At 42.4% G+C, this 24,685-nt stretch overlaps 1 protein-coding gene across 12 annotated transcripts in view; it reads right to left on the reverse strand.

The window, feature by feature from the left end:
* Positions 1–24,685, reverse strand: part of LOC140493856 (uncharacterized) — a 236,137-nt gene that overhangs the window by 158,068 nt on the left and 53,384 nt on the right. For 11 of the 12 annotated variants that reach the window (XM_072592839.1, XM_072592848.1, XM_072592846.1 and 8 more), the window contains 4 exons: positions 22,618–22,740; positions 21,026–21,139; positions 20,109–20,427; positions 651–766 (listed from right to left, as the gene is read on the reverse strand). In XM_072592839.1, coding sequence (XP_072448940.1) covers positions 651–766; positions 20,109–20,427; positions 21,026–21,139; positions 22,618–22,740 — 672 coding nt within the window. The remainder of the gene's footprint in view (positions 1–650; positions 767–20,108; positions 20,428–21,025; positions 21,140–22,617; positions 22,741–24,685) is intronic. The other variant, XM_072592842.1, reaches the window with a different exon arrangement.

Genomic DNA, 24,685 nt, shown 5'->3' on the forward strand with positions numbered 1-24,685 from the left:
TTAATCAATAATGCACCACCCTCTCCTATTGCTCTTATTTTGTGACTACTCTTTAACCAGGAATGTCATGCTGCTAATCCTGCCCATCATTTGGCCAAGTCCTGGTCATAGCTATGACATCATATTCACAAGAGTCTAGCTGTACTTTCAGCCCATCTATCCTACGCCTTAGGCGCAATTACAATTGTATAGATTTAACCTGGATAAGCTTACTTTTTACTTATCTAGTCATTGAGCCTTCCAGGCTCCCTCATGTTTTAAACTTCTAATTTGTCTCAGCCTGTCTCCCCTCCGAACCACTTGTCAGGAGCCCATTCCCTTGCCAATCCAGTTTAAATCCTCCCATTTCCATTTTACATTATCTGATGTAAAGTGTAATGGCTGGTGTACTGAGATTCAGGCCTTCTGTCCAGCACGCAGGAAAGTATTCCTTTATAAGGTTCAGCTGCTATAGAAGACTTACTTTTGAACAGAGATTATAGTTGAAAAGCTCTCTTGACTTCCATTGTAAGGAAGGAAACTTCAAGGATTTATGAGGAAAAAAGGGATCAATGTTATCCTATTTGATTATGAGATCATGCCTTGCATTTTAATTCCATCCAAGACAGACATGCAGTCACCAGATATTAGAGGTTTAGATTTACACGTACGATTGCGTTCCTCACATCTTCTTCAGCCTGCCTGATTCTGGATTTGGACCAAGCTTTCATTTTCAGGAATTTGGCCTCTGACTTAGCAACCTCTTCCATTTTAAGTTTTAGTTGTTCTAGAAAGAAAGTAAACTTAAATAAATATACTGATCAGAAATCTCAACAATCTCACTAACACCATCAGAACAAACATCAATAATTTGTTAAAAACTCAAAGAACTACAGATACTGGAAATCAGAAACAAAAACAGAAATTGCTGGAAAAGCTCAGCAGGTCTGGCAGCATCTGTGAAAAAAAATCAAAATTAAAGTCAATTTAAACTTCTACTATAAAACGTATGGCAGTTTCCATTACAGTTCGACTATTACGATCGCTTCCAGTAAAAAAGCTGCTTGCATCTGACATGTTTTTCAGTATTTTTCCCAGACATCAATAAAAAAGTGTTATAAATACAAAAGTGTTATAAATACAATATTGTACTAAGTAAACCAAAAAGTACTGTACTTATACCACGTGATATTTGTCCCTTCTTGCCACTGATACGTTCAACAGCATCATTCTGTAGCTCTAGAATGAATTATAATGCCACAATACATAGGTTACTAAGATACAATATTATCAGACCAGGACTACATTACAGCATTGTTCCAAATTAATCTCTTAACTTTGTGTATCTCTGAACCTGTTGAATAAGTTGATTCCTGTTTTAAATTGTGGTTAACAATTGATGGCTACCCTTACATATAGTTCTTAACCATTTTCACTTTCATGCTCAATTACAATGTTAACATCAGAAAAGCCACCAATATTAAAACACAAATTATCGATACCAGAAGTGTTACTTGTATGAATGCATTGAATAAAATTCTGTTTGCGTTTTATTTGCCGGGGGAGTAAACCCTGATCTGATAATTCAGAAAGTTGCCAATCAATTCCAGAATCAAATTGGAGGTGCAGTGGACAATCAAGAAGGTTACTTAGAGTACATCAGGACCTTGATCAGCTTGGACAGGTGGATCGAGGAGTGGCAGACAAAGTATAATTTAGGATTAATGTGAAGAACTGCATTTTGCAAAGGCAAATCAGGATTGGATTTATACACTTAATGGTAAGGTCTTGTCGAGTGTTACTGAACAAGGAGTACAGGTTCATTTTTCCTTGAAAGTACAGTGGCAGGTAGACAGGTTAGTGAAGGTGGCATTTGGTATGCTTGCCTTTATTGGTCATCCAATGAGTATAGGAGTTGAGAAATCCTAATGTGGCTGGACAGGACATTGGTTAGATCAGAGTGGTGCTGGAAAAGCACAGCAGGTCATGCAACATTCAAGGAGCAGGAAAATTGACGTTTCGGGCAAAAGCCCTTCAACAGGAATGGAGGCGGGGAGCCTCCAGGGTGGAGATAGAAATGGAGGGCAGTGGGGCTGGGGAGAAGGTAGCAAAGAGTACAGTAGGTGAATGGGGTTGGGGATGGAGGTGATAGGTCAGAGGGGAGGGTGGAGTGGATAGGTGGGAAGGGAGATTGGCAGGTAGGACAGGTCATGAGGACAGTGCTGAGTTGGAAGGTTGGAACTGGGGTAAGGTGAGGGGAGAGCAAGTGAGGAAACTGGTAAAGTCCACATTGATGCCCTGGGGTTGAAGTGTTCTGAGGCGGAAAAACGCCTCATCTTCTGTCTCGGAACACTTCAACCCCAGGACATAAATGTGGACTTCACCAGTTTCCTCATTTCCCCTCCCCTACCTTACCTCAGTTCCAACCTTCCAGCTCAGCACTGTCCTCATGACCTGTCCTACCTGCCAATCTCCCTTCCCACCTATCCACTCCACTCTCCCCTCTGACCTATCACCTCCATCCCCAACCCCATTCACCTACTGTACTCTTTGCTACTTTCTCGCCAGCCCCCCACCCCTCCATTTATCTCTCCACCCTGGAGGCTCCCTGCCTCCATTCCTGATGAAGGGCTTTTGCCCAAAACATCAATTTTCCTGCTCCTCAGATGCTGCCTGACCTGCTGCATGTTTCCAGCACCACTCTGATCTAAACTCTGGTTTCCAGCATCTGCAGTCCTCACTTTTGCCCAGGACATTGGTTAGGCCACTTTTGGAATATTGCATTCAAGTCTGGTCTACCTGCTTAAGGAAGGATAATGTGAAACTTCAAAGGGTTCAGAAAAGATTTACAAGGATGTTGCCAGGGTTAGTGGATTTGAGCTATCGGGAAAAGCTGATTAGGCTGGAGCTATTTTCCCCAGATCATCGGAGGCTAAGGGGTGTCATTATAGAATATCGAACAGAACAGCACAGTACAGGCCTTTCGGCCCACAATGTTTTGCCAAACATTTATCTTAATCTAAGATCAACCTCACCTACATGGGCGGCACGGTGGCACAGTGGTTAGCACTGCTGCCTCACAGCGCCAGAGACCCGGGTTCAATTCCCACCTCAGGCGACTCTCTGTGTGGAGTTTGCACATTGTCCCCGTGTCTGCGTGGGTTTCCTCCGGCTGCTCCAGTTTCCTCCCACACCCCAAAGATGTGCAGGCCAGGTGAATTGGCCATGCTAAATTGCCCGTAGTGTTAGGTAAGGGATAGATGTAGGGGTATGGGTGGGTTGCGCTTCGGCGGGGCGGTGTGGACTTGTTGGGCCGAAGGGCCTGTTTCCACACTGTAAGCAATCTAATCTAATCTAATCTACATGATCCTCAATGTATTGCCTTCCATGTGCTTGTCTAGCAGTCGCTTAAATGCCCCTTATGTCTCTGACTCTACTACCACTGCTGGTAGTGCATTCCACGCACCCACCACTCTCTGCTTATAGAACCTACATCTGAAATCTTCCCTATACCTTCCTCCAATCACCTTAAAATTATAAACCCTAAATTTAGCTATTTCTGCCCTGTGGACAAAAGTCTCCAACTATTCACTCTCTCTATGCCTCTCATCATCTTGTACACCTCTATCAAGTCACTTCTCACCCTTCTTTGCTCCAATGAGAAAAGCCCTAGTGACCTCAACCTTTCTTCATTAGAAGAAAGTCCTCCAGTCCAGGCAGCATCCTGGTAAATTTCCTCCGCACCCTCTCTAAAAGTTCCACATCCATCCTATAATGAGTTGACCAGAACTGAACACAATATCTCAAGGGTGGTTAACCAGGGTTTTATAGAGCTGCAGTAAAACCTCACGGCTCTTAAACTCAATCCACCTGTTAATGAAAGCCAAAACATCATACATCTAGTTAACAACCCTATCAACTTGGGTGGCAACTATGCACATGGATCCCAAGATCCCATTGTTCCTCCACACTGCCAAGAATTCTATCTTTAACCCTGTATTCAGCATTCAAATTCAACCTTCCAAAATGAATCACTTCGCATTATCCAGGTTGAACTTCATCTGCCACTTCTCAGCCCAGTCCTGCATCCTGTCAATGTCATGTTGTATCCTGCAACAGCCCTCGACACTATCTACAACACCACTGACCTTTGTGTCATCAGCAAACTTACCAACCCACCCTTCCACCTCTTCATCTAAGTCATTTATGAAAACTACAAAGAGCAGAGACCCAAGAACAGATCTCTGCGGAACACCATTTGTCACCAATCTCCAGGTAGAGTGGTAGTGAATGGAAAATATTCTATGTCTTCTAATGGCCAGCCAATTCTGTATCCAGACAACCAAATTTCCTTGTAGCCCATACCTCCTAACTTTCTGAATCAGCCGACCGTGGGGAATCTTAACAAATGCTTTACTGAAATCCATATACACCGCATCCACTACTCGACCTTAGTCAACTTGTCTCATCATGTCCTCAAAGAGGCTTGGGGGACATGACCTGCCCCTCACAAAGCCATGCTGACTATCAAACTATATTTTTCCAAATAGTCATAAATCCTATGCATCTCTCAGAACCCTTTTCAGTACCTTGCTTATCACAGACATAAGATTGACTGGTCTGTAATTCCCAGGGATCTCCCTATTCCCTTTCTTGAACAGATTAACAATATTTACCTCCCTCTAATCAGCCAGTACTATTCCCATGAAGAGTGAGCATGAAAGGATCATCGCCAGAGGTGCAACAATCTCATTCCTTGCTTCCCATAGTAACCTCAGATATATCTGGTATAGCCCTGGGGACTTATCTATCTTGATACTTCCCAGAATTTCCAACACATCCACTTCTTTAATATCAATCTGTTCAACCTATTAAGCTGGTCCATGGTGTTCTCACTATCAACAAAAGGTCCCTCTCTTGAGTGAATACTGAAGCAAAAAACTCATTTAGGACCTCCTCTACCTCTTCAGACTCCAGGCACAAGTTCCCTCCACTATCCCTGAATGGTCCTACCCTCTCTATGATCATTCTCTTATTCCTCACATACATGTAGAACGCCTTTGGGCTTTTCCTAATCCGTCCCACCAGCCTTTATCGTGCCCCTTCATTACTCTCTTCAGTCCATTTCTGAGTTTTTCTCCTCAACCTTAAGTATGCTTTCTTCTTCCTTTTGACCAGAAACTCCTCTGCTCTTGTCATCCAAGGCTCCTTCACCTGACCAGTCCTTGCCTGTTTCAGTGGAGAAAGTGAACCAACAACATCCACATTGTTGTGCCTTTCCCAATAGCAGTTGTTCCCAATTTTTACTCCAATCTAACAGCAGTATAATTTCCCCTCCCCCAATTAAATATCTTCCCATACTGTCCATTCCTAAGCCTCTCCATGGTCATGGTAAAGGTGAGGCAGTTGAGATCACTGTCACCGATACACTTCCCCACCGAGAGATGTGACACTTGGCCTGGCTCGTTACTAGTACCAAATCCAATACGGCCTCTCCCCCCCGCCCACCCCCCCGAGTCAGTCGATCTACATATTGAGTCAGGAATCATTCCTGGACACACCTGACAAAATCGACTCCATCCAGACCATCCGCACTAAGGAGGTTCCAATCAATATTGGGAAAGTTTAAGTCACCTGTAATAACAACTCTGTCACATCTGCACCTTTCCAAGATCTGCTGTACATCTGTTCTTCCATCTCTCTGCTGCTACTAGGGGGTTCCACCTCCCCAGATGGTACTCCAACAATTTAAGTATCTGAAGCCCTCCCTCCTGCACCAACCCTGTAGCTACGTGTTTAGCTGCACTTGCTCCCTCTTTCTTGCCTCACTAGCACGTGGCATCTTGAGAATAGTACTCTGCTTGTCCTGCTTTTTAGCTTCCCGCCAAACTCCCTGAAATCACTTTTTAGATCCTTATCCCTTTTCCTGGTTATGTCATTGGTGCTGGAAAAAAGTGAAGTAGGTCAGGCAGCGTCCAAGGAAGAGAATCAACGTTTAGGGCATAAGCCCTTCTTCAGGAATCTCCAACATCTGCAGTCCTCACTTTCTCCTATGTCATTGGTGTCAACATGCACCACGATTTCTAGCTGTTCACACTCCCCCTTCAGAATCTTGTAAACTCAGAGACATCTAGGACCCAGACACCTGGGAGGCAATATACCTTCCGAGTGTTCCGTTCACGACCACAGAATCTCCTGCCCGCTCCTCTAACTATTCAGTCTTCTATCACTAGCACTTTTCTCTTCTCCCTTCCCTTATGAGCTACAGAGCCAGACTCAGTGCCAGAGACCTGGCCATTACGGATTGCCCCTGGCTGCTGCCAGATGAATTGGAGGAGATTGATACAATTACAACATTTAAAAGGCATCTGGATGGGTAAATGAATAAGAGGAGTTTAAATGCTGACATGTAGGTCTAGATTTATTTAAGATATCTGGTTGGCATGGACGAGTTGGACAAAGGGTCTGTTTCCATACTGTGCAGATCTATGACTAAGGGGTAACAAAAAAAGGAGAAGGTATATGTGAAAATCAAACGTTAAGCCCATTCTCTCTGTCACTGGATCAAAATCCTAGAATTCCTTCACAAATGGCGTTGTGGTCAGCACATGGACAGCAGCAGTTCAAGAAGGCAGCTCAAGGATAATTGGGACAGATATTAAATGCTGGGCAGCAAGCAATACTCCCATCCCACATGGGAATCAAAAGAATCTCCTCTACACATCCTCCAGTTCAATCATATCTTCTTATCATGTATTGACCAAAAGGGTGCATAGTACTGAAGCTTAACCAAAGCTAAAGCACAGCAGTGTAAATGATATTTTTTTCAATTATGCAGGGCATCAATACATAATGTCCCTACTCATGCATTCAATTCCCCTCACAATAATCCATAACGATCTATTAGCTTTCTTGATCACTGCTGTACCTACACATTAATCTTCTGTGATTCATGCACGGGGACACCCAGATCTCTCTGCATCATAGAGGTGTACAACATCTCACTATTTAGATGATTTTTTTAATATTCTTTCTGCCAAAACAGACAATTTCACACTTACATTGTTCTCCAATCCCCAGAATTTTACCCACTTGCTTAACATATTCAGATCTCTTCCAACAAAGTACAGCACAGAAACAGGCTCTTCACCCCACCAGGCTTGTACTGACACTTGGCACCTTTCTAACTAAAAGTGTTTTGCATGTATGCAGTGCGTATCCATCTATTTCCTGCCTTTTCATGCATCTGTCAAGGTATCTCTTAAACGTTGGTACTCTATTGATTTCTACGTCCTGTGGCACTGCATTCCAGGCACTTATCACCCTCTCTGTAAAGAATTTCTCCTTTTACCTTAAACCTACATCCTCTAATTTCTACCATTATCCACGCCTTTAATAATTTTGTCAACTTTCTACAACTTCTTTGTACGCTCCAGAAGTCCTCTTCACAACGCACTTCTTAGCTAAATTTGCTGATTACACAAAGATAGGTATCAGTTCTGAACAAGGGTCACTGGACCCGAAACATTAACTCTAATATCTTCCTACAGATACTGCCAGACCTGTTGCGCTTTTCCAACGATTTCTGTTTTGGTTTTTGACTTCCAACATCTGCAGCTCCTTTGATTTCTCATATATCTTCATTCCTTTTACCCAAATCATTTATATGAATTGTAAAGAGTTGAGACCCTCTCCTCCCAACAAACAGACCTACGTGGCATACATCTGACAATCTGACAGTGAAACCAATGTGGACCAGGACATTTGGCTGATCTCCCTCCCAAAAGAACATCCTGCAGCCATGACATGATAACCTTGACCTGGAGAAAAGACTTTGACTATTTACCCTGAAAACAAAAGGTTGCTTCCTAACTCTCCACGGGAGTCATACCGAAGGATTGAAAGTAAGCGAATGTTATTCCTCTTCTCAAGGAGGGTAACAGGGAAATCCCTGGCAATTACAAACCAGTCAGTCTTACGTCTGTGGTCAGCAAAGTTTTGGAAAGAATTCCAAGGGATAGGATTTATGACTATTTGGAAAATCATAGTGTGATTAAAGACAGTCAGCATGGCTTTGTGAGGGGCAGGTCATGCCTCACAAATCTTTTCTTCGAGGAGGTGACGAAACAGGTCGACGAAGGTCGAGCAGTGGCTGTGGTGTATATAGACTTTAGTAAGGCATTTGATAAGTTTCCCCACGGTAGGCTCATTCAAAAAGTCAGGAGGGATGGGTTACAGGGAGAGTTGGCTGTCTGGATTCAGGATTGGTTGGCTGACAGAAGGCAGAGTGGTTGTAGATGGAATGTATTTTGCCTGAAGGTCAGTGGTGAGTGGTGTCCCACAGGGCGCTATTCTTGGGCCTCTGCTCTTTGTAGTTTTTATAAATGACTTGGATGAGTAGATTGAGGGGTGGGTTAACAAATTTGCAGATGACACAAAGGTTGGAGGTGCCTTATGATAGTATAGAGGGCTATTGCAGGAATATTGTGTCCAGTTCTGGTTGCCCTACTGTAGGAAAGATACAGAGGCTTTGAAGAGGGTGCAAAGAAGGATTACCAGGCTGCTGCCCGGACTGGAGGGCTTGTCTTATGAAGAGAGGTTGACTAAGCTCGGACTTTTCTCTCCGGAAAGGAGGACAAAGAGAGGTGACCTGATCGAGGCATACAAGGTAATGCGAGGCATACAAGGTAATGAGAGGCATGGATAAAGTCAACAGTCAGATACTTTTCCCCCAGGGCAAGATTGACTGGCATGAGGGGCCATACTTTTAAGATATCAGGAATAGAGGGGACGTCAGAGGTAGGTTCTTAACACAGAGTAGTCGATGCATGGAATACATTGCCAGCGGTGGTGGTGGAAGCACAGTCATTAGGGACATTTAAGCCAAGGCAGACATGCACATGGACAGCAGTGAATTGAGGGGTGGGTAGGTTAGGTTATTTTGTTTTACGTTAGGGTTAACCCTTGGCACAACATTGTGGGCCGAAGGGTCTGTTCTGTGCTGTACTTTTCTATGTCCTATGACTATCCACCTATCCGTGCCTTTCAATTTTATTTCCTCCTATCAGGTCCCCAGCCTCCGACACTCTTCTGAGAACAATCCAAGTCTGTCCAAACTCTTATAGCTAAAAGACTTCAATCCAGGCAACATCTTGGTAAAGTTATTTTGCACCCTCTCCAAAGCTTCCACGTCCTCTCTGTAGTGTGGTGACTAGAAGTGCACACAATATCCAAGTACAACTTAACTAAAATCCTATACAGTTGCAACATGCTTTGCCAACTTTTAGTTTCAGTGCTCTGATTGAAGGTAGCAAATAAGGCTATATTCCTTCTTTACTACCTTATCTACTTGAGTTGACACTTTCATGGAGCTAGGGACTTGCACCCCAATATTCTTCTGCATTTCAATGCTCCAAAGGGTTCTGTCATTTATTGTATACATCCCCCTTGCATTTGACCTCCCAAAACGTATCATCTCATGCCTGTCCATATTAAACTCCATCCACCAATTCTTCTTCCAACTTTCTAAGTGGTCAAGATCCGGGTTCCTTTGACAATCTTCCTCACTACCCACATCTCCTCAAAGTTTCATGTCGTCTGCCAACTTATTTATCAGCCTATCCACATTTTCATACAAATCATGTATAATATTACAGAGAAGAGGTCTCAGGTCTGATCCTTGCAGAACACCACCAGTCACAGACTTCCAGTCAGAAAAAAAACCCTCCAGAACTACACTCTAACTTCTATGTCCAAGACAATTTTGCATCCAACTTACAAACTCACCATGGATCCCATGTGACTTCAATTTCAGGTTCATCGACTTGAGGGACCTTGTCAAATGCTTCATAAAATCCACAGAGACAACATTCGCTACTCTACTCTCAATCATCTTTATCATTTTCTCAAAAAACTCAATCAAGTTCGAGAGAGCAGACCTCTCCCTGCACAAAGGCATACTGCCAATTTCTAATAAGTCCAACCTTCTCCAAATGAGAGTATATCCTGTCCCTAAGAATCTTCTCTAAACATTTCACTACTATTGATAGAAGGCTCACCAGACTTGAATTTCTTGGATTATTCCTGTTGCCCTTTTAAAATAAAGTAACATCATTAGTTATTCTCCAGTCTTCTGGGACCACGCCCATGTCAAAAGTAGATGCAGCAATCTCTGTCAGGGCCCAAGCAATCTCCTCCCTTGCCTCCTTCAAAATTCTGGAATAGATCCCATCATCAACCTGGAGACTTGTCTATCTTAGAACATAGAACTGTACAGCACAGCAATAGGCCCTTCTGTCCACAATGTTGTACCAAACATGACGCCAAATTAAACTAATCACTTCTGCCTCCCTTGGTCCACATCCCTCCATTCATTGCACGTTCACGTACGGATCTAAAAGTCTCTTAAACGCTCCTATCGTATTTGCCTCTACCACCAGTCTTGGCAGCATGTTCCACACCCCTACCACTGTGTAAAAAATTTTCTCCTCACATCTCCTTTGTACTTCCCCCCCATCTCACTTTAAATGCATGCCTCCTAGTTTTAAACACTTCAACTGTGGGGGAAAAAGGATTCTGACCGTCAACCCTATCTCTGTATCTCATAATTTTGTAGACTTCTATCAAGTCTCCCTGCAGCCTCTGCTGCTCCAGCGAAAGCAACCAGAGTTTTTCTTGCCTTTTCTTATAGTTCATATCCCCTAACCCAGGCAGCATCCTGGTCAACCCCTTCTGTACGTTTTCCAAAGTCTTCAGATCCTTCCTATTATATGGCAACCAGAAATGAACGCAGTACTCTAATTGCGGCCAAACCAAAGTGTTACAAAGCTGTAACTTGACATTCTGATTCTTACACTCAATTCCAAATCAATAAAAACAAACATGCCATACAGCTTCTTTACCACCCTATCTACTTCCTTGGCCACTTTCAGGAATCTATGGACTTGATCCCTCTGTTCAGGGTACTGCCAAGAACGGAATACTTTTCTTTAACATTTGATCTCCCGAAGTGCAGCATCTCACACTTACTTGGATTAAATTCCATCTGCCATTTCTCCACCCCTATCTGCACCACCCAGATCTATATCCTGCTGTATCCTTTGACAACCTTCTACACTACTCAGAACTCCGATCTTTGTATCGCTCGCAAACTTACTAACTCGCCCATATACGTTTTCATCCAAGTAATTTATATATATCACAAATAGCAGAGGTCCCAGGTCAGATCCCTGTGGAACACTACTAGTCATGGACCTTCAACCTGAAAAACAACTTTCCACCACCACCCTCTGCCTTCTATGGGAAAGCCAATTCTGAATTCAAGTTGCCAAGCCACTGTGAATCCCATGCATCTTAATCTTCTGGATGAGCTTACCATGAAGGACCTTGTTGAAAGCTTTACTAAAATCCATGTAGACAACATCCACTGCTCTACCCTATCAATCACCTTTACCATCTCATCAAAAAACTCTATCAAGTTAGTAATACATGATCTACCCTGCACAAAGCCATGCTGACTGTTCCTAATTAGGCCATGCTTTTCCCAAATGCTTTCCCTAAGAATTCTCTCCAACAGCTTTCCAACCACCGATGTGAGTGTGACTGGTCTATTATTTCCTGAATTATCCCTATTTTCCTTCTCGAACAGAGGAACAACGTTACCAGTGCTCGAGAACCTCTCCAGAGGATACAAAGATCTTGGTCAAGGCCCCTGCAACCTCCTCCCTTGCCTCTCTCAACTACCTGGGGTAGATACCATCAGGCCCTGTGGACTTATCCACCTTAATGTTCAATACACACAACATTACTTCTTTCTTGATCTCAAATTGCCCTAGCATATTAGCATGCTACACACAAATCTCACTATCCTACATATCCTTCTCCTGGGTGAAGTACTCATTTTGGATCTCATCCATATCCTCTGCCTCCAAACACAAGTCCCCTCTTTTATCCTCGACTGGTCCCACCTTTTCTCTAGTTATCCTCTCGTTTTGAAATGTATGAGAATACCTTGGGATTCTCTTTAACCTTACTTGCCATGGTGATTTCATGGCCCCTTCTTGCTCTTCTAATTTGCTGCTCGAGTTCTTTCCTGCTTTAGAACAAAAAACACAGCACAGTCCAGGCCCTTCAGCCCTCAATGTTGCGTTGACCCTTTTATCCAACTGTAGGATCGAACTAACCTACATACCCTACATTTTAAGGCCATATGACCATGAGACGTAGGAGTGGAAGGAAGGCCATTCAGTCTATTGAGTCTACTCCACCATTTAATCATGGCTGATGGGCATTTCAACTCCACTTACCTGCACTCGCCCTGTAGCCTTTAATTCATTGGGAGATCAAGAATTTATCAATCTCTGCCTTGAAGACACTCAACGTCCCGACCTCCAACGCAATCCATGGCAATAAATTCCACAGGCCCACCACACTCTGGCTGAGGAAATGCCTCCTGATTTCCGTTCTAAATTGACCCCCTCTAATTCGAAAGCTGTGCCCACGGGTCTTCGCTTCCCCGTCTAATGATTTTCCAGCGTCCACCCTTTCTAAGCCACGCATTATCTTATAAATTTCTATCGATCTCCCCTCAACCTTCTAAACGCTAATGAATACAATCCCAGGATCCTCAGCCGATCATCGTATGTTAGGCCTACCATTCCATTGATCATCCGTGCGAATCTCTACTGGACACGCTCCAGTGCCAGTATGTCCTTCCTGAGGTGTGGGGCCCAAAACTGGACACAGTATTTCAAATGGGGCCGATCTAGAGCTTTATAAAGTCTCAGAAGCACATCACTGCTTTTATATTCCAACCCTCTTGAGGTAAATGACAACATTACATTTGCTTTCTTAATCACGGACTCAACCTGCAAGTCAACCTTTAGAGAATCCTGAACTAGCACTCCCAGATCCTTTTGTACTTTGGTTTAATGAATGTTCTCATCATTTAGAAAAAGTTCCATGCCTTTACTCTTTTTGCCAAAATGCAAGACCTTGCATTTGCTCACATTAAATTTCATCATCCATTTCCTGGACCACTCTCCTAAACTGTCTAAATCTTTCTGCAGCATCCCCACCTCCTCAGTATTATCTGCCTGCCCACCTATCATTGTGTCATCAGCAAACTTCATCAGAATGCCCCCAGTCCCTTCATCCATATATAAAGTGAACAGCTGCGGGCCCAACACTGAACCCTGCAGGACACCACTTGTCACGAGTTGCCATTCCGAAAAATAACCTTTTATCCCAACTTTCTGCCTTCTGTCAGACAGCCAATCCTCAATCCACGCCAGTGGCTCACCTCGAACACCATGAGCCCTCAGCAGCGTCCCATGAGGGACCTTGTCAAAGAATTCTTGGAAGTCTAGATAGATAACATCCACTGTGTTTCCCTGGTCTAACTTACCTGTTACCTCTTCAAAGAATTTACATAAATGATTTGGATGCGAGCATAAGAGGTACAGTTAGTAAGTTTGCAGATGACACCAAAATTGGAGATGTAGTGGACAGCAAAGAGGGTTACCTCAGATTACAACAGGATCTGGACCAGATGGGCCAATGGGCTGAGAAGTGGCAGATGGAGATTAATTCAGATAAATGTGAGGTGCTGCATTTTGGGAAAGCAAATCTTAGTAGACTTATACACTTAATGGTAAGGTCCTAGGGAGTGTTGCTGAACAAAGAGACCTTGGAGTGCAGGTTCATAGCTCCTTGAAAGTGGAGTCACAGGTAGATAGGATAGTGAAGGTGGCGTTTGGTATGCTTTCCTTTATTGGTCAGAGTATTGAGTACAGGAGTTGGGGGGGTCATGTTACGGCTGTACAAGGCTGGGGCTGTTTTCCCTGGAGCGTCGGAGGCTGAGGGGTGACCTTATAGAGGTTTACAAAATTATGAGGGGCATGGATAGGATAAATAGGCAAAGTCTTTTCCCTGGGGTCAGGGAGTCCAGAACTAGAGGACACTGGTTTAGGGCGAGAGGGGAAAGATATGAAAGAGACCTAAGGGGCAACTTTTTCACGCAGAGAGTGGTACGTGTATAGAATGAGCTGCCAGAGGATATGGTGGAGGCCGGTACAACTGCAACATTTAAGAGGCAGTTGGATGGGTATATGAATAGGGAGGGTTTGGAGGGATATGGGCCGAGTGCTGGCAGGTAGGACTAGACTGTGTTGGGATATCTGGTCGGCATGGACAGGTTGGACCGAAGGGTCTGTTTCCATGCTGTACATCTCTATGACTCTATGACTATGGAGGTTTCTCAGGCACAACCTCCCTTTACTAAATCCATGCTGACTTGTCCTAATCCGACCCTGCACTTCCAAGTATTTAGAAATCTCGTCCTTAATAATGGATTCTAGAATTTTACCTACAACCAAGGCTAGGCTAATCGGCCTATAATTTTCCATCTTTTGTCTTGATCCTTTCTTGAACAAGGCAGTTACAAAAGCGATTTTCCAATCATCTGGGACTTTCCCTGACTCCAGTGATTTTTGAAGGATCATAACCAACACCTCCACTACTTTTTTCAGCCACCTCCCTCAGAATTCTAGGATGTAGCCCATCGGAGCCAGGAGATTTATCAATTTTTAGACCTTTTAGCTTTTCCGGCACTTTCTCTTTTGTAGTGGCTACCATACTCAGCTCTGCCCCCAACTCTCCTTAATTGTTGGGATACTACTCATGTCTTCCACTGTAAAGACTGACACAAATTACGTTTAAGTTCTTCAGCTATTTCCTTATCTCCCAGCACGTGCCTTCCTGCATCAATGTGGAGCAACACAATTTCTACTTTTCCCAGTTGTTTGTTTCTTATGTATTAAAAGAAACTTTTACTATCATTTCTAATATTACTGGCTAGCTTACCTTCATATTTGATCCTCTCCTTCCTTAATTCTTTCTTTGTTATCCTCTGTTTGTTTTTATAGCCTTCCCAAACTTCTGATTTCCCAGTGCTCTTAGCCACTTCATAGGTTCCCACTTTTTCTTTGATACATTTCCGGATTTCCTTTGTCAGCCATGGCTGTCTAACCTCCCAATCGTGGCTGTCTAATCCTGCCCTCTGAATAATCTTTCTTTTCTTTGGGATGAACCTCTGTGCTGTGTCCTCAATTACACCCAGAAACTCCTATCATTATTGCTCTACTGTCTTCCCCACGAGGCTCAGCTTCAAGTCGATTTTCGTCAGTTCCCCTCTCATGCCCCTGTGATTACCTTTATTTAACTGTAACATCATTACATCCGATTTTGCCTCTCTCTTTCAAACTGCAGACTGAACTCTACCATATTATGATCGCTACCTCCGAAGTGTTCCCTTACTTTAAGATCTGTTGTAAAATACTGGCTCATTGCAGAGAACTAAGTCCAGAATAGCTTCCTTGTGGACTCCATCACAAGCTGTTCCAAAAAGTCATCCTTGTAAGCATTCCATGAGTTCCCTTTCTTTGGATCCACCAGCAACATTATTCACCCAGTCCACCTGCATATTGAACACAGAACATAGAAAAATATAGCGCAGACCAGGCCCTTCGGCCCTTAATGTTGCGCCGACCTGTGAACTATTCTCAGCTTGTCCCCCTACACTATCCCAAAATCATCCATGTGCTTATTTAAGGTCTCAGAACACATCCATGCAGAACAGTGCTGGTCACCAAGCTCCAGGCTGAATACTTTCCATCTACCACCACCCTCTATTGTCTTTGGGCCAGCCAATTCTGTATCCAGACAGCCAGATTTCCCTGTATCCTATGACTCCTTACTTTCTGAATGAGCCTACCAGGGGGAACATTATTAAACACCTTGCTAAAATCCATACACACCTCCACTGCTAAACCTACATCAATGTGTTTTTTTCACATCCTCAATGAATTCAATCAGGCTTGTGAGGCATAATCATAAATCCTGTCTCTCAGAATCTTCTCCAATAATTTGCTCACTAGAGACGCAAGACTGACTGGTCTGTAATTCCCAGGCTTATCCCTATTCCCTTTCTTGAACAAGGGAATAACACTTACCACTCTCCAATCATCTGGTACTACTCCAGTGGACAGTGTGGACACAAAGATCATCGCCATATTAGTCAAGGCCATGTCCAACTTAAGCATCCTAAACCTTACATACCTTAATGTCTTTCAAGATAACCAACACCACCTCCTTTTTAATAATGACGTTCTTTTCTTCATTCATGGAATGTGGAGTCACTAGCTAGGCCAGCATTAACGTTCCCTAATTACCCAGAACTCAGTTAAGAGTCAACCACATTGCTGTGTGTCTGGAGTCGCCTGTAGAGAAACCAGGTAGAGACAGATTTCCTTCCCTGAAGGACATTAGTGAACCTAATGGGATTTTTCCCTGATAATCTTCAGCAGCTTAATTATGTGGGTCTCTGGATTAATAGTCTAACAATAATACCATTAGGTCATCGTCTACCCTTAAAACAGGTCCCAAAATATCAACATTCTTGTTCCTAATCTTACCATCTTTCACGTCCTTCTCCTTGGTGAATACTGATGCAAAGCACTCACTAAAGGACCTGAACCACTTCCTCCAGCTCCATGTATTAAATTCCCTTCTTTATCCTTAGTGGATCAACCATTTCCCGAGCTACCCTGTTACTCACAATGTATGCACCAAATGCCTTGAGATTTTCCTCAAGTCTATTTGCCAAGGACTTTCATGGTACCTCTTAGCTCTCCAAATTTAAGTTATTTCCTGCTTCCTTTACAGTCAAGAGCCTTGTTTAATTTCAGTACCCTAAATCTTATGTACATTTCCTTTTCTTTTTGACTAAACTTTCAAAAATCTCTTCTCAAATTTCTGGAATCTTAGAATCAGAGAACCATAGAATCCCTACACTGCAGAATGATGTTATTTGGCCCATCAAATCCAGGCTAACCCTTCGACAAGCATCCTACCCAGGCCTAGTTCCCCACCAGATCCCTGTAAATCTGCATTTACGATACCTAATCCACCTCACCTACACATCCCCAGACACTACAAGGCAATTTAGCACGGTCAATCCAACTAACCTGCACATCTTACCATCCTTACCTTTCTTCCTCATCATAACACGTCATGGCGGGATTTGACCCCTGATCTCCAGAACACTGATGAACTGGCCCTTAAAAGACTCCCACATGTCAAACACAGATTAATCTCTGACAGTCACTCCCAATTTGATGTCTTCAGTTCTTGACTAATATTGTTGTAATGTGGAACAGTGTTAGGGACAAAGAGGAAACCTATAAACTGGCAAGGAAAAGCAGCACACCCAAGGACTGGGAGAAATTTAAAATTCAGCAGAGGAGGACAATGGATTTAATTTGGAAAGAGAAAATAGAATATGAAAAGTCAGCTTGTGGAAAAGAAAAACTCACTGCTAAAGCTCCTATAGATCTGTGAAATAAAGACTGGTGAAGTCAAACGTAGGTCCCTTGCAGTTAGAGTTAGGTGAATTCATAATGGAGAGATGGCAGACCAGTTGATGAAATACTTGGGATGTGTCTTCACTAAGGAGGACACAATTAATGTTCAGGAAATGCTGGGGAACAGAGCTGAAGCATGAAGAAGAAACTGAAAGAAATCCTGATTATTCAGGAAATGGTATTGGAGAAATTAATGGGATTAAAACCCCATCAGCCTGAGGGCCTAATGCTCTGCAACCCCAGAGTATGTAAGGAAGTGGCCCTTGAACTAGTAGATATACTGGTGATCATTTTCCAGCATGCTGTGCACTTTGGAAGAGTTCCAATGGACTGGAGGGTAGGTAATGTAACTCCAAGCTTTTAAAAAAAAACAGGAAGACAGAAAATGGGAAATTGTAGGTCTGTTGGCCTCACATCTGTGGTAGGGAAAATGCTGGAGTCAATCATTAAGGATGTAATAACTGTGCGTTTGGAAAGCAGTGACAGAATCGATCCTAGTCAGCATGGATTCACTAAAGGAAAATCACACTTGACAAATCTTTTGGAATTTTTTGACATTGCAACCAATAGAGTAGACAATGATGAATTAGATGTTGTGTATCTGGACTTCCAAATGGACTTCAACAAGGTTCCACACAATAGATTAGTAATGAGAATTAAAGCTCATGGTACTCGAGGTAATGTATTGACATGGATAGAGAACTCGTTGGCAGACAGGAAGCAGAGTTAGGATAAATGGGTCCTTTTCAGAGTGGCAAGCAGTGAGGAGTGGGGTGTCGCGGGTTCAGTGCTAGGACCTCAGCTATTCACAATACACACTAACAAATTGGACTGCTAAACCACACACCCAGGCAAAGTTCTGGAGATCTGGGTTCAAATCCCGCCGTGGCAAATGGTGGAATTTGAATTCAATAAAAAGAAACGTGGAATTAAGAGGCTAACAATGACCATGAATCCATTGTTGGTTGTTGAAAAAACCCATCTGGTTCGGTAATGTCCTTCAGGGAATGAAACCGCTATCCTTAATGGTCTGGCCAACACATGACTCCAGATTGACAGCAAAATGTTTCATTTCATGATGACAAAGGTGTCATCCACGTAGTGGGCCCAAAGCTTGGGTTGGATGGTTGGCAGAGCTGTTTGTTCAAGTCTCTGCATTACTCCCTCTGCTAAGAATCCTGATATCGGAGATCCCTTGGGTACTCCATTAGTTTGTTTGTAGGTTTTGTTGTTGAAGGTGAAGTGTGTGGCAAGGCATAGGTCCAGTAGCTTGATGGTACTGTCCTTGCTGATGAAGTTAGTGGTGTTTGGTGTACGTATCATTGGGTCTTCTAATAGTGTAGTCAGTGTTTCCTTGGCCAGGTTAATGTCGATTGATGTAAACAGGGCTCCTTTGATATAAACAGCCCTGTTACAAATTAGAGGAAACCTTCATGACCATCAATAATACCCTTATTGACATAAAATTCACGAAAGAGGAGGAAAACAACAACAAACTGCCATTCCTAGATGTCACAATAGAGCAAACAGCCAATGGGCAACGTCAAACCAGCGTCTACAGGAAAACACATACGGACCAAATATTGAACTACAGAAGCAATCATCCCAACACCCACAAATGAAGCTGCATCCGAACATTATTTCAATAAGCCAACACACACTGTAGCACAGAGGAACTAAGCAGAGCGGAGGAAAATCACCTATACCGTGTATTCAAAAAGAATGGGTACCCAGAGAACACAGTCCGCCGATTTCATAGCAACAAACCCAAACAAGCAGACAAAACACGTCCAGAAACCCTAGCCACTCTCTCCTACATCATAGACATCTCCAAAATGAAAACCCACCAACACACTAAAACAGCAGCTAATGAACTTGAAAGACCCTATACAGACAACAAGCAAAACTAATGTCATTTACAAAATACCTTGCAAGAACTGTAACAAACATTATATTGGACAAACAGGCATACAACTAGCCACCAGGATACATGAACACCAACTAGTCTCAAAACAACATGACCCTCTCTCACTAGCATCCTTACATACAGATAAGGAAGGACACCACTTCGACTGGGACAACACATCCATCTTAGGACAAGCCAAACAGAAACACGCACTAGAATTCCTCGAAGCATGGTATTCCAACCGGAACTCTATCAACAAACAAATCGAGTTAGACCCCATCTACCATTCCCTGAGAAAAAGAACAGGAAATGACATAATCGTTGGAAATAACATGACCAACCCAAAGAAACCCAAACGTGTAAATAGAAAGCATAATCATGTACACTGCTTAGTCTGAGGCCCACTGAAGATGTTATTTAGTAGGGTGACGAAACGTCTGGAAATGAACCTCCCAGCTCAGTGAGCAAACCTACTTCCTGATCATATAAACCAGACTCCTGGCCTTGTCATGCTTGACAAACACAGTGGTAACCCCCCTAATCACCTGTCCCATCTCTCTAGTTGACAGACATTTGTAACCCTTCGTGGACCATAGTTAATGACCCGGGAGCCCACCAACAGCAATGTGACAGTAACTATGTTATTTTATTCGGTTGTTAAGTCATGTAAATTACATATTTAAGCAATGTCTTTACCACAGCATCATATTAAATCATAAGCTATTTAGATAAGTTAAAGAAATACTGCACAAGATGAACCATCTCTTTCATATTGATAACTTCAGAAAATCGCAACCAATTACCTTCTAATTCCCCAATCTTCTGTTTATCAATAGTAGCAGTTGTCTCTAATATTACAGAAGCATTACCATGGGCTTGTAAATCTTGCAGTTGCTTCAGAAGTTTTAACTGATGTTGTTCTTTCTCAGCTAGTTCATCTTCATGTTTCTCCTCAATAGCTCGCAATTGCATGCTGTGTTTCTCTCTCATTGTTTTCAAATCCATCTCGTGTCTTTCCATCAAATCTCTCACCTGGGCTCTCATCACATGCTTTTCAGCATCAAGTTTAGCCTCAAGATGGTCTTTTTCTAACTGCACAAGTTTCAATTTTTCAATAATCTCCTGAAAATTTTAAAATAATGTTTTAATTTTCTTTCAATGAAAAATACAAACCAAAAGGACCTCTATAAACCTTAAGTTTAAATACAAAAAAATTGTCTTCCTTAATAGCAATATAGAATATATGAAATGAACAATGAGCCAACAGACAAAAGAGCAACTATAATTTTCACCTGAAGTAATTAACAGCAGTATTATACATAGGGATTCAGTTACATCATAAGCATAGAAGACTCTTTTCTTTTAATCCATTGACAAATGTCACGTGGTGTTTTTCAATGTGTTCCAGAAACATGGTGTTACAGTGCCATTTCATGGTCATAATATGGAATTACAGTGCCACTGGGATTTGTTCATCTGAGAAATCCTCATTAGAACTCATTACATAGACAATTCCATTATTAAGTGTTAACACAAGCAAGTGAAATTAACTAAATATATTGATAGAGTGCATTTTCAAAAGAAAAGCTTATTACATAGCTATATTCCACAGATGTCACTTTAAATTATATTGTACTAAGCTGAAATGAAATCTTTCAGCTGGTCAACTGCAGAGATCATTAATGCCAATTCACAGAGCAGCAGGTACCTCTCTCCTCACCTGTATCTTCTGGTCTCTCCCATCAAGTTCTTTCTGCAGCACATCCACAACCTGCGTCCTTCCCATTAGCACTTCCTCCTTTTCATGAAGTTTTTGTTTGAGAGCTTTCAACAACTGAAGGAATCAAGTGAAAAATGAGGATCCCCAATAAAATAAAAGTTGTAATGCATCTTGAAATCCTTATGTCAGTGGCAACATTTATAATCAAAACACTCCGATCAGTAGGTCCTCATCTCACTTTATGTTAAAAATTGCTGTCAATTATCCTAAGTAATGAAAGGTTTGCTTATTTATGACAATCCGTTGTCTATATTAAGACCACAGGACCATACAAATACTATTAGATGATTCAGCCCCATTGGGTCTGCTCCATCATTTGGTAATGATTGATATATTTCTCAACCCCATTCTCCTGCCTTCTCCCTATAACCTTTGATTCCTTTAATAACCTATCTACATCTGTCTTAGATAGACTCAATAAATAGCAATGAGTTCCACAGATTCATCAACCACTCACTGAAGAAATTCCTCATCTCAGAATTGAAGGTTCATCCCCTCACTCTGTAGCCGTGCCTTCAGGTACTAGTCTCTCCTACTACATCTCCTCCATGTCCAGTCTATCTAGATCTCTCAGTATTCTATAATTTTAAACAAGATCATGCACTATCCTTCTCAACTCCACTGAGTACAGATCCAGAGTCCTCCACTCCTCCTCCTCAGACAAGTCCTTCATCACCGGGATCATCTTGTTAACCACTTCTGGAGCCCCTCCAATATCAGCAGCACATCCTTCCTTAGATACAGGACTCAAAACTGCGCTCAATATTCCAAATGCAGTCTGATGAGAGACTTGCATGCTTCAGCAGTATAATCGCTGCTATTGCATTCTACCCGTCTTGAAATGAATGCTAATATTGCATTCGCCTTTCTAACTACCAACTGAACCTGAATGACAACCTTAAGAGAATCCTGAACAAAGATTGCTAAGCCCCTTTATACTTCAGATTTATTTTAGAAAGGTTTTTTTTACATCACATAACATAGTTGCAAAATCACACACACGGCAATGTCAAATTAACAGACTGAAAATCTGCTTCTAGCATTGTGTGTACTTTATAACTTAAGAATACTTGATAATTTAATCATCAAAAATATATATTAAATAACCTATGTATCAGAATTCATATACAAAGAACATTGTAAATAAACAACTTTGCACAAAATCTCAAAATCTTCAGTAAAATCAAAATATTGCGGTTGTTGGAATTTTGAAACAGAGAGAATGCTGGAAAAACTCAGCAGTTCTGCAACATCTGTCGAGAGAGAAAGAGATTAACACTTCGAGTCTGGTATGACTCTTCCTCAAACACAAGTAAATCAACCTACAAGACAAAAGTTATTTTAAAATGAACATTGCATAGTTCTGAAGAATTTGTAGCTGCAATTTACTTCAATGGAGCTTCAGCAGTATTCATGGAATCTTTCACACAAAATCTGCTTTGTACTTTTGAGGATGTGAATAACAATTTGTCAAATTCCTTTTATTACACATAGCAAAATCTTATTTCAAAAAGTTATGAAAAGTAGTTAACCTGTTCAAAATCAGCACTGGCATCTAATTTTGAGGCCACAATGAAGAGTTCTTGCTCATGCTTCTGTGCTTGTTCAGCAAGTTTGTTTTCCTTTGCTTGAATTATTTCTTGAAACACACGAATCTGAAACAAAGATTCCACCATGTCATGGTGACATTGATTAAGGAGATTATTGCTATTACTGTAAATGTGAGGCTGATTGCACTTTCCACTATTCACAAGTACACCTTCAAGGGGCACATTTGTAATTAATTCTTATACAAACAATTGTTCCCAGAGTTGCAAACTCTGCAACCAGCTTCACAAAGGTAAAGCATCTTACCTTTTCTAAATAATTCTCGATTCCCTTACTCCTTTCCATAAAAATCCACCTCTAGCCTTGAATATACTAATAAACCAGCCTCCATATCCCTCTAGAGTAAAAAGTTCCTCAAATTCACAACCCTCAGAGAAGAAATTCATCTTCATCTCCATCTTTAATTGCATAGGTTGGAACTGGAATCGAGTTACAGAGACACAACCTCACAGAGAGAAAGACACAGAAAAGCATGCTGTTGTTCTCCCCAACTGCCTGTGTTCTGCATGAAAGATCCAGTTTAAAAGTGAAGTTCACTTTCCGGCAATAATTGGTGAAAAGTGTCACTTTTAAATTGATAAATCAAAACAATTTTCAAGTGACAGAGCGGCAAGGAGAGAAGGTGAGGTGAAGCGAGGGCTGCCAGGAAGGGTAAGTTTTCCCACTTAAAAAGGGACTTACCTCGGAAGTCGGGCCTCCATTTTGACAGAGCGGCGAGGAGAGAAGGTGAGGTGAAGCAAGAGCTGCCGGGAAGGTAAGGGCTTAATTTATATTTGGGCAGTGGCTAAACCCGAGATACTACACATGTAGTATCTCCCTCTCTCCTGCCCCCTTCCTCCAACTGGAAGAAAATGACTCGGTAAGGTAAGGCTTTTATTTCTTTCTTATCTTTCTTTTTCATATATTTAAGTGCATTGTTTGGTTTTAGTCAGTTCATATAAAGCTAAGTTTACAATGGCAGTGGACCTCAGACCTGTTGCATGTGTCTCTTGCTTGATGTGGGAGCTTAGGAATGCAGCTGACGTTCCGGACTCTTACACTTGCAAGAAGTGTGTCCAGCTGCAGCTGTTTGACCGCACAACGGCTCTGGAGCTGCGGATGGACCCACTGAAGTGATCGTGGATAACACGTTTAGTAAACTGGTCACACTGCAGGTTAGAATTGCTGACAGAGACAGTGAATGGGTGACCAAAAGACAGAAAAAGAGTAGGAAGGCAGTGCAGGTGTCCCCTGCAGTCATCTCCCTCCAAAACAGGTATACCGTTTTGGATACAGTTGGGGTGAATGGCTCACCAGGAGAGGGCAGCAGTTGTCAAGACCGTGGCACCGTGGCAGGCACTGCTGTTCAGAAGGGCGGGAAATAGACTCGTAAGGCCATAGTCATTGGGGATTCTATTGTAAGGGGAGCAGATAAGCGGTCCTGTGGCCGAAAACAGGACTCCCAGATGGTATGTTACCTCCCAGGTGCTCAGGTCAGGGATGTCACCAATCAACTGGGGAGGGTGAACAGCCAGTTGTCTTGGTGCATCTAGGCACCAAAGATGTAAGCAGAAAACGAGATGAGATCCTGAAAGAAGAATTCAGGGAGCTAGGAGAGAAGTTAAAGAGGAGGACCTCAAAGGTAGTGATCTCAGGATTACTACCAGTGCCACGTCCTAGTCAGTGTAGAAATGAAAAAATAGGCAGGATGAATACGTGGCTTGAGAGATGGTGTAGGAGGGAGGGGTTCAGATTTGTTGGACATTGGGACCGGTTCTGGAGAAGGTGGGACTATTACAAAATGGACAGTCTACATCTGAACCAGACCGGAACTAATGTCCTTGAGGGAGTTTTTACTACTGCTTTTGAGGAGGTTTTAAACTAATGTGGCAGGGGACTGGGAACCAGAAGAGAAAACAAGTCGGCAGCGAGATGGAGACTGGAGACTGGAGACTGTAAGATACATGAAGATAGCAAGGGAAGGGTAGGCAGAGAGCAGATGAGCGCAAAAAA

This window comes from Chiloscyllium punctatum, chromosome 22 (genome assembly GCF_047496795.1).
Source record: "Chiloscyllium punctatum isolate Juve2018m chromosome 22, sChiPun1.3, whole genome shotgun sequence".
NCBI classification, from domain to species: domain Eukaryota; kingdom Metazoa; phylum Chordata; class Chondrichthyes; order Orectolobiformes; family Hemiscylliidae; genus Chiloscyllium; species Chiloscyllium punctatum.